The 11,368-nt window shown below is 38.8% G+C and overlaps 1 protein-coding gene across 1 annotated transcript; it reads right to left on the bottom strand.

Moving 5' to 3' along the window:
* Window positions 1–806: 806 nt before the first annotated feature.
* On the bottom strand, window positions 807–10,622 carry LOC113100126 (uncharacterized). The gene is made up of 5 exons (XM_026264996.1): window positions 10,469–10,622; window positions 7,836–7,874; window positions 6,893–6,942; window positions 6,374–6,773; window positions 807–5,796 (listed from the first exon to the last, which is right to left on the bottom strand). Exon 5 carries the CDS (start codon window positions 5,793–5,795, stop codon window positions 807–809), a length of 4,989 nt encoding a protein of 1,662 aa, XP_026120781.1. The 5' UTR covers window position 5,796; window positions 6,374–6,773; window positions 6,893–6,942; window positions 7,836–7,874; window positions 10,469–10,622.
* Window positions 10,623–11,368: the final 746 nt, after the last annotated feature.

Genomic DNA, 11,368 nt, shown 5'->3' with positions numbered 1-11,368 from the left:
TGGACAGTCTTCTGGCTTCTTCACAGCCTGGAATAACAAAGCTCGATCATCTTCCCTGAGAGCTTCTGTCTTCTGCCTCACTCGTAGTCGGTTCAACAGTTGAGCGAAAGCGAGGTCTTCCTTCTGCCGCATGATCTCTGTGAGTGTGATGATTTGAAAATGGTCCTTCCAGAAGTCCAGCATATCCTCTTCATACACACAGAGCGGTTTGGCTTTACCAAGCGGTGGCAGTTGATAATAATCCCCTACGACGAGGCAAGATATTCCTCCAAAAGGTTTCTTGTTGCCTTTGATCTGCTGAAATCTCCAGTTTACGTATGTGAACAGATCCTTTGAAACCATCGATATTTCGTCGATGATAATAATCTCCACGTCGCGTAATCCTGCTCTCACTTCATCAAGGCGTTCCCAAGTCCTGATAAGGTGGCTTCAGACTCCTTGGCAGTTTTAAAAGGGAATGCAGTGTTTTTCCAGAGATGTTGAATGCTGCAGTTCCAGTAAACGCAGACAACAACACCGTGGGCACGGAGAGATCCCCTTCTTCCCGGAGTCGAGGGAGTTGTCGCAGAATCTTAGTTGCTTCCGCGTGTATGCACTTGATGACGTGCGATTTCCCACAACCTGCACCGCCTGACAAAAAGTAAAAAAACTGCTCTGGATTGTGACCCCACACACGCTTCTGACACCACTGGCGGACAGTGTAAAAAATTGCTGCCTGCGTCTCATTTAGACTCCTAAACATCTTCCTCAGATATTCATTGGTCATCTGTGGTGCCTCAATCTGTGGTACGACGCCGTCTCCATCTTCACGACGGAATCTGGTATTCTGGAACATCATCCTGTTCATTTTCTTCTGGGTGGACGTCTTGTTGTTCTGCAATACACTCCATCCGATCAACGTCGATTTCAGGGGCGAAAGCACACCAAGCATTCTCAGATGGTCCTTCCCGCTGCAGCTGTTCATATGCTTCGTCCACTTTTTTGCCGTGCTTTTCAAACTTCTTCTGTTGTGCTTTAACTAAGCCACGGACAGGGAATCGGAAATTGGGGTGTGACGGGAGTTCTACAAGTCCCCTTTTGTAAAACTCCTGATACGTTGGAAACCCTTGAGGTTTCAGCTGTTCGTTGACACGATGTGGCACGTAAAGTTTTACCATTGTTCCGCAAAACTTCTCCGGTTGCTTCTCCTCCGAAAAGCGAGCATACCTGACAATTGCAGCCTTACCAACAGTTCTCTTCTGAATAAATCCCATATCGTTGAGGAGTGGGAGGACATTCTTTCCTTTAGTTTGCCGACCATACACAACACGGTAATTAGACACAAAGTCTGCAAGGCACATCTTTTCAAACTCCAGTGTTCGAGGCCTTGCTCTGTATTTCTCTATAATACCTGACATCCAGACATCCTCTGAATCAGGATCTTTGCTGTGTAGGACACTACGGGGCAAACTCATCCTCAGGGCATCATCATCCGTCGGTATAAACACAACATTTCGTGAACACTTCTTCAATGGTAAGCTGCATGTCCGTGCCACAGACTCCTGAGCACTCACTTGCCTGTGTTTGGAGTAGGCCTGCATTATCTGCTTCATTTCGTCCTCTTCGTTTACGTTGGTTTCCCGAACACCCTTGATCACGGTCTTCAGGTAATCATTCATTTCGTGTTCTGGCTTGGAAATGTAGGACAACATATACATGATGCAGCTGAAAGAGTCAAGAACGAACTGTATGTCCATGTTAGCGTTCCATGCCCTCAGCAAATCTGGGTTGTAGCCATTCACCCAAGCCTCCTTTGGATCACGCTTCAGCAAAATCACATTTGAAGTGGACAGTGCCTCAGCGTATTTACAGTAATCATCCATGGACAGATTACATTTGGTCAGCAAGTCTGACAGGTTGTCAAAGGAGGCCTGGGGATCGTTTAACAAGTCCCACACTGGCTTGAGTTTATTCCTGGCTTCTTTCATTGCTTTTCGAGCAGCGTCCTGTCTTCTCTTCTTTCTCTCTTGTTGGTGTTGGTCTTCGTTTTCATCTTCCTGAGGACGTTGTGGAGCGTCCTGTCTCCTCTTCTTTCTCTCTTGGTGGTGTTGCTCTTCGTTTTCATCTTCCTCGGGACGTTGTGGTCGTGGACGGGTGATGGTGGTGCTTGACATGGGAAGTTTAGGGAACCCATATCTACACAACACATTTCCTTTCTTGCAAGATTTGGAGTGCTTCCTGCTGTGAAGCTGAACTTCGGTGACAATTTGATGAAGCTCGGGATCGGTGGTAGGGTCCGGCAACTGGCAGGTTATGTAACGGTCAATAAAGTCACACACTACTTGGTCGGACTGATTTTCGAATTCGGGTGCCCCCTTTACCCAGGCCAGCAGATGAATGTGTGGGCTTCCTCTAGCTTGAAACTCCACACGATAAAAGTAATCCTCGACTTCGCCGATGGGTTGAGCAGGTGACAAAAGCAGATGATTCATTAATGCATCCACTCGTTTTTCAAACATCCGCATGACGGTGACGGGGTTACTTCGGAGGATTTCACATTTCGTTGTCCAGTCAAGCTCTGAAAAGTCGACCTCTTCACCTTGCTGAGCCTTGATTGCCGTTATCACTTCTGGCCATCGCATTTCGGCTGCACTGAATGTGCAAAAAAAAGTAGGATTCCCTAACTGCCTGATCATGGCCTGTAGATCTCTCAACGTTTTCTCCCAATAAGATGGAGTGCCTCTCAGGGGTTGCATAAACCTTGTTGCGTCACGGCTGTGGACCAATCTTTCGACCTCAAGATCATCCTGAAGAAGCTTGTTGGAGATTCTACGTCCATCTTTTGTAACGGGTTTGCCCTTTCGCAACTGGATAGACATGCTGTTTCTAGCCATGTGCGTTTCAGTGACAAACTGCGCAAAGAAGAGATAACTCTGGTCTTTGGCAAAACGAGTATCCACGCAGAACAGTCTAGCATTGAAATACATGCTTGGTGATAATGCAACTTGTCGTGCCTCATCAATTGTGTTCTGTCCAGTGGGAAACTGTACGGGGAAGGCCATGGCTTCCAATTTGGGAACCTTGAAAAATCCGACTGGCTTTTTCCCTTGAGCAGGCGCAATGCTGAAGATTCCCTCACCGTACGACAGTAAGTCCTGTCCAATGTCGAGTGGCTGCATGCATGTGTCCAGAGTGAGGCCAGGCCTGAGCTCATCCTTTTCTTCTGTGCTGACATGCTGCTCATCCTGTTCAGAGACAACGACTTCCTGTTTCTCCTCTGTGTCATGCAGCTCATCAGGGAGAAATTCAAATGTGGCAGCATCACTTATAAAGATGTCCCTATATTCTGAATGCATCGCTTTCAGTTTTGTTAATGCTGCTAGCACATTGTGCATATTCACAGTATGGAAGTGTTGGTATCCTCTGAACTTGATGTGTCTTTTCAGCTTCACCTGTAGGAGCTGGGACTCACTGTTAGGCCTTGGGAGACAGTTAACTGTTTTCTCCACCTCAGAGGGCACACACACAACAGCACCATAAACTGATCGTTGCTGTCCTTTTGGCAATGCAACTATTTTTGCAAAAGGAACAATTTTGGCGATAAGCTGTCGTTCAAGAACATTCAGCTCAAGCAGTTCTGCAGGGATGGGTGGCAATTCAAGTCTGTTTGCCGCTGCAATAGAAGGCATGGATCCTCTCTTCAGATGGCTGTCACAGGTGTGGCAGATCCACTCCTGTCTTCGCTCATCTGGAACTGCACAAGGAACTGAGCAGGCACTGTCACAAGCATGAACATATTTCCCGGTTAAGCAAAAGGCTGTAATATGAACATTTTTGATGTATCGTGTTCTATTACACATCTTTACTTGATTTGGAAAAAGCGCCCTGTGACAGACTGTGCAGATGTAAGTTGGACCATGCAGAATTTGTTGCCGAAATGCAGATATGGCCTTTTGCATCAAGCTGTTGGACACAGGCTGGTTTCTCGCATCAGAATTGGGCGTATCCTGGCTGAAACTAATGTATGGCCTGTATTTTCTCTTGATCCTTAATGCACACCTCAACTTGTGAAGAATGTGGAATCCAGGATTTGTAAGACACTTCTGTTTCTTCTGGAGAGTACAACGTAGGATGTGATGTGACCTAAACTCTGAATCACTTGCATATCTTCTGGCCATGTAGTCCTTCATTTTCTTCTGAAAACAATCATCAGTGTGGTACCTCCTGACCATGTAGTCCTTCATTTTCTTCTGAAAACAATCATCAGTGTGGTACCTCCTGACCATGTAGTCCTTCTTCTTCTTCTGGAGAAGATAATCGGTCTTGTACCTCCTGAACATGTAGTCCTTCATCTTCTTCTGGAAAAGATCATCAGTGCGGTACCTCCTGACCATGTCGTCCTTCTTCTTCTTCTGGAGAAGATAATCGGTCTTGTACCTCCTGAACATGTAGTCCTTCATCTTTTTCTGGAAAAGATCATCAGTGCGGTACCTCCTGACCATGTAGTCCCTCTTCTTCTTCTGGAAAAGAGCATCAGTGTGGTACTTCCTGTCCATGTAGTCCTTCATCTTCCTTTGGAAAAGATAATCGGTCTTGTACCTCCTCACCATGTAGTCCCTCTTTTTTTTCTGGAAGAGAACATCAGTTTTGTACCTCTTGGCCATATACTCTAGCTTTTTGAATCTGGCAAAAGGATCTTGGTCGTACTTCTTTTTGGCACTCTCCATTTTCTTCTTCTGAAAATGCAAATTGGTGGCATATTTTACTCTCTCGTATTCTTTTTTTTGTCCCCGGTCTTCAAAATGTGGAGCGGTCTTCCCAAGTCTTGCTTCTTTCTTTTTATACGCAATTTTACGCAGTTCTTTTCTTCTACGCTGCTTGTTTGTTTTTAAAACCTTTATGACACTTTGGTTTTTGTCATCTGTCAGAACAACATTTTCAGGAATTCTGACGTCAGCAGTTGTTTGTGTTTCTGGCACAGATGAAGTTACTTGTGATGTAGAAACACATGCTGATGATGAGCATGGTTCCTCAGACTGTTGCTCCATTTCAAATGAAACAGCCATGAATTCATAGCAAGCTTGAGGACCACGATTCCAAAAAAGCTCAAATAATCTGTTGATCATGTCATGAAGGTTGGTGAAAGTTAGCATAACTGCTGTTCCGTCACCAGTAGGATGTGGCAAACCTTCAGCAGTTCTGGAATGGGAATCAAAAAATCCATATCTTCCAGATCGGTCTCTGAACACTGCAAAGCACTCTGGAGAAACAATAAGCAGTGCATGACTGACATCTGTTGAGAGACACTGAAGTCTTTCATCAAGAGGAATCCACCACGCGTCCATTTCTGGAGTTCCTCTGTCTCTCAGATACCCCATCACAACTTCTGACTTCTGGACGCTGTAGTTGTGGTTAGAAGTTGAGATGCTCACAGGTACTTCAGCCATGCTTAGAAGATCCTGTCGGAATCTTCCTTCAGCAATAAGCTGCATTTTAATGCCCACATACAATGCATCCCCTTCCTCTAGCACCCTGTCAAGATCACGCTGTTCGAATGAAGTTCCCTCACTGTGATACGCAAGGAATGTCAGAGCTACACATGTGCACTGATGATTTCGTGAGAAAACATCATACCTTACATCACTCTGACAATGAGACGCCTGCATGGATATAACTCTAGATGTGTTGTCGCCACCTTCATACTGCGGTCCATCAGAAACCGGAGTAACACCTTTACTGATGCTCGTCTGTCCTGTCAGGTCTAACTTTGTCCAACGAACTTTCTGAGCCTGGGATCTCCTACCTTTCCGAGGCATCCTTCAAAAGACAAAAAGAAAAAAATATGAGAAAACAGACCAAAGACATTGTATAAAATAATCCATGACATATCTGAAAAACCCATTATTTAGAAATAAATAACTTGATCAAAGAGATGGGAACTCTAAAACTCCACAAGCATATACAGAAATGCAAATGTAAATGAGATGCTCTCTCTGTAGAGATGCTCTAAAAACACCATCACATGCTGCATGCATGTAAACAAAGAAGTGCTTAAATTTTCAAACACACTCCACATTATAATAAGTTCATTTAGTTAAATTACAGTCTTTTGCAATTTTATGGTCATAACATTCAATATTTTATGTAGCTAAATGGGATTAAATTATCCAAGTTTAACATCTTGATCAACTGTTCTGATTGTTTTTCAATAATAATAATAATAATAAGCAGAAGACTTCATACTGTTTCTTAAGTGTTTAGCAAACAAACCTTTTCTTCATTATGAGTTTGAACAGATCTCGGATTAAAAATGACTGTAAAATGGTTTTAATGCAACAGTCAAAAAGTACTGTATTCAATAAGCATTTCTGTGCAGTATTTTTCAGTCACTTACTTCACAAAATGCTGAAGCGATACAACCTGCAAAGTATTCTCAAGAAAAAAACAAGTTAGTTAATTTACAAGAAAATGAACGACTTATATACAGCTAATAAACTTTTTTTTTATACAAAAAGAGCAGTAGCAAATAAAAGAAATTATGAATCTAGTATTAATAGGAACACACTTTTTTTTTCAAATAAAGGAACAATAGCAGAATAAACAAGTTATTAACCTAGTATTAAAAGAACTGACGTTGTTAAAGAACAGTAGTATTTGAACACAAATGATCAACTTAAAATGTTTTTTTTTTTTTTTTTTTTGGGGGGGGGATGCGGGGTATAGGGGTGAAGGGTTGGGAAGGGTGGGAGGGAAGAGCAATACAGAAGAACTGCTGCTTGGAGAAAATCCAAAACCTGGAAAAGAATGACATATTAGGCAACTACAATGATAATAATAATAATAATAATATAATAATAATAATAATAATAATATTCAAAAGACATAGCATCATTTAGGCATTTTGCACACTAACCAGGCGTTCAGCTGCAATATAAAATGCAGGTCGTGCTCTGAATAGATGGTCTGCAAAACAACAAACAAACACACAATTAAAGATAGCCTATGTTTGTGACATAAGATTAATATTAACATTTAATAATAATATTTTTAATACAATCAGATTTTTAATATAAATTAATTATATTCCAAACCTAAATCTACTGTAAGTGATTGGCCAAAGATTTTCCTCAGGGATGTTAAAGACATAAGTAGCAAAATGTAATACATTGTCAATATAATATACTGACTGCCAAACAATATGACTTATGAAGTGATTGACAGGCAGAAATATATTTTTTTCTGATTGGTTGTTCAACAAATTATCATTTACCTGGTTTTAAAGATCTTGGATATTATCCAAACCTCTCTACTATATAGTAGGGTGAAAGCAGTAGATTAAAAGTACCTGGATGACCTACCAATCTTTAGTTTAGCCATTAGCCCACAGAAGCAAAATTGAGAATTGCATTGTAACTTATGCTGTAGCTCCCATGACAGTGATAACATGACATACCACACCTATTAGACTATTATTTTAATGCTTGCAAAATTACTATCTACTCAGAGAGTATGCAACTTCGAATGCAGCCGATGGCTAAAACATAAACTGGTTCTATCTTTCAGGAGGGAAAATGGTTTAATCTATAACTTACAGCAACTTAAAAGTAATGATTCCCCCACCAAATTAATATAATTTCATCACTCTCTCGTTGACTTTGTATGAAAAATTAATTGCAAGCAAGGAAAATTAATTGAGGCCTACAACATTCCCCAGTGAATTTCACAAAACTCCACATGCTAGTCACAGGTTCTGAAGTGCTATAGTGCATCAGTGACTCAGTAGTATCTAATTAATATTGCTTTGTGACCTGTTCATATTTTATCCATAAAAAAAGAAAAATGAATAAAATACTTACCGGATATTGTGCAGTGGAGAGTCTGTAGTGCTTGCAATGCTGTAATCAGAAAACAAAAATAAAATGTCAGATTTAACTTGTTAAAATCTGTTGACCCCAGAAGCTAAAACTGTACCTTTAAATGTACAACAACCAAAAAATGCAAACAAACCTCAAGAATTGCTCAGGAGATAAAGCTCAATGATCAATCTAAACATAGCACAAAAGAACGAAAAATGAATAAATTAATGCTTGACAGCACACAACAGGGACAGTTGATAACAACAAAACACAGGTCTATGACTTTCAATATACCTCTTATGACTTAAACCAGAAAAAAAAAAACTTTATTCTTAATGAAAACATTTCATATGTTGTCTATGTCCAAATTTTTTAAATCAAAAAAAGTTTTTAATCGGAAAATAAAAAAAAATCACAGATAGGCATATGACAAATATATCGGGACACAGAAAACATATTAGATCAGATATAATATTCAGATGGCAACCACATCTACACAAAACAGAGGAAACAGGAGCAATAATTACCAACATTAAGGCAATTACAACAAATGACATGCTGGAGGCTAAAAAGATAGTTTTTCTTTTATTTATTTTTCCAAAAAAGTATTTTATACTCACCAAAGCAGATAAATTCAGTAAAAATAGTAATATTCTCACTTAATATTACAACTTAAATTTACTTTTTATTATATTTTTACAGTTAATTTTTTTATTGATGGCAAACTGAATTATCAATGTTTACTCCATTTGTCAGTGTCATGTTATCATCAATTTTGAAAACAGTTGTGCTGCTTCATATTTTTGTTGAGACTGTGAATTTTAAATATTACGTTTGGCTTCTGTTTTTTTATACTTTTACTAAGCAGACATTAACTGGTCAAAAGTGACAGTATTTAACAATGTTAAATAAGATTTTGGACTTTAAAACTTTTTTTTTTTTTACTTTAACTTTGTATTCTAAAAATACTGGGGAAACAATGCATCAGTTTATTACAAAAATTTAAAATGCATCACTGTTTATCACAAATTTGTTTTTCACACAATATTAAGCAGCACAACCTTCTTCAACACTGATAAAAAAGTTTATTCTTAATTATATTTTATAATTAATTTCTGGTTTATAATTATATATATATATATATATATATATATATATATATATATATATATATATATATATATAGTTGAAAAAGGAAACACTAATTTTAAATTGTAATGATATCTTACAATACCACCGTTTTAATTGTTGATCATCAAATCCATGCAGCATTGGTCACAGACAAACAACACAACTTCAGCTTGCTCATCCTCTGCAGTCGGTGCACATGAACAGATAGTATTTAAGCTTTAAACACAGTCTCTCCTCCCTGACGCAATCATTAATCAAAATAAATCCATGGATAAATGCATTGTTAGCACAAATAGTCCACGATTCAAGCTTAAACTTCGCAGTTCAACCTGCTGACTTAAACCATTATCCATTATAAAGCAATGGTATAAATACCATTATAATGCATTCAAATTAAATTCCGATCATAAATTATGAAAAACAGTACATGAAAGTGCAGCTGACACCGTTCTCTTTGGCGCAAAAAAAAAAAAAAAAAAAAAAAAAAAAAAAAAAAAAAAAAAAACGATTTCGCGCTCATTTAAGATCAAAGCGACAAGCCGCCCATAACCCACTACCAAGACGAAATTGATAAGGCCCATTAATATGTACCTTACACATAGACAGTAAAAGAAAGACCTTACACGACTCAAACCTCAGCAACACGTGTGTGAATCTGACCGGATTCGCCATCACTATCGTGTTAGACACGGCGGTCTGTGTGTAGTTTCAGAGTTCTGTCTATTTGTCTATGTGGATCAGTGAAAGACCTACTATATTAGACGTTTATAGAACAGCAGAAAATACGTCAAACACGCAGCATGAATCCGGCTTCACAGATTTCTACTGCCTTTCAGTCACCCCAAACAAAAATGTTTCTTAAATAAACGGTTTATAATGTGAGTTACTGACCTAAAAGCACACATTCAAGCAGGAAACCAGCGGTCAAAAAAAAGATTTCGCGCTCATTTAAGATCAAAGCAGAAAACCGGCCGCACCCCGCGACCGAAAAGAGACGGATAATTCCCGTTAATATAACCTCACACGGACTCCGTTTGTGAATCTGAGCCGATTCGCCATCACTATCGTGTTATACAACGGCGGTCGAGCTCTGTCTATTTTTACCTCGTGGATCAGTGAAAGTCCACTATATAGACGTTTATGGAACAGCAGAAAATACGCCCAACACGCAGCATTAATCAGGCCTCACTGATTTATAATGCCTCACAGTCGATCACTTCAAACATATGTATTAAATATGCGGTTAATATTAGCAAATTCTGTCAAAATACTGTCCCAAAAGCAAATTTAAGCAGGAAAAGATGCCATAGATCTAACGTACAGCGGCCTAACGTCAAGAACTAACCTCTGCTAAAAACTCGTTCATGCAACAATATTAAGAATTAGCTAACGTTTTCACAAACTTCAAACAACAACAGTATACACCACTTGGGCAACATATTTTATATCTTAAAATTCGTTATTAAAGGCAGACGTTGGAAAAATGAACCATCCATACTCACCTCAGGGAGATTTCTGTAACATCTGCCTTTGCTCTTGGGCTATCACAGTATTGATCAGCCAATCAGCACGCGAACTTCAGCTGCGCAGCCAATAGTCATGCAGCGTTAGTCTTCTATCCATATTTGAAAGAGAGAGCCCATGGGGACAGTTTAATTTTTTTTTTTTTTTTTTTTGGGTGCATCAAGCCTTATAATTAAAAATTAAAGGTTCCACATATTAAAAAAAGCTAAACACAGTTAAATTTAAATATTTCTGTCTTTGTTTTTAAGAACACAATGAGTCACATATATTATTTTATAATTATAAGGAACAAGAGTCATTACAACCAGAAATATTACATTAAATATTTAAATATTAAATTCCGAATTCTAATAGAGACAAAACCAAGAAACTCTGTGAAATATGGTTTGTGAAATATAAAATATGGTTTGATGGATATACCTTGATGTACATATATACATATGCAATGCAATGATACACACATAAAATATAATATATACACATCACTAAGAAGTTTTTTTTTTATGTTTTTGTAGATTTCTTTAAGATTTTATATACTAATAACATGCCACATTATATATACTATTATATTGTATTTCCCTTGTCCAATAAATGAACCCCATCATGTCCTCATCATAATCAGTAAATACTGCTAATAATCTTTTTGTCTTAGCTTCCATCCTTCTCCGCATTGCCACACATGCTGCTCAGTGATGCTGTAGAATATGTTGTATTGTTGCTGCCTAAGTGTTTCAGTGTGATTTTCATGGGTGATTGTTAGCTTTTTGCTAGTGTGTTGTTAGTCAAAAGCAAGTGTAATCCGGGTAGTTGCTGAACGTTCAACATATTGTTGCTAGGGTACTCTGTGTGATTGTTAGGTAGTTGCTAGTGTGTTCTGA

The sequence above is a fragment of the Carassius auratus genome, unplaced genomic scaffold (genome assembly GCF_003368295.1).
Source record: "Carassius auratus strain Wakin unplaced genomic scaffold, ASM336829v1 scaf_tig00217191, whole genome shotgun sequence".
Classification (NCBI taxonomy): domain Eukaryota; kingdom Metazoa; phylum Chordata; class Actinopteri; order Cypriniformes; family Cyprinidae; genus Carassius; species Carassius auratus.
The sequence above is the reverse complement of the archived record's forward strand: the minus strand, read 5'-3'. Positions and strand labels throughout refer to the sequence as shown.

Excerpts from the sequence above, each read along its gene's own strand:
- LOC113100126 (XM_026264996.1), bottom strand. The coding sequence starts at position 5,795 with ATGCCTCGGAAAGGTAGGAGATCCCAGGCTCAGAAAGTTCGTTGGACA.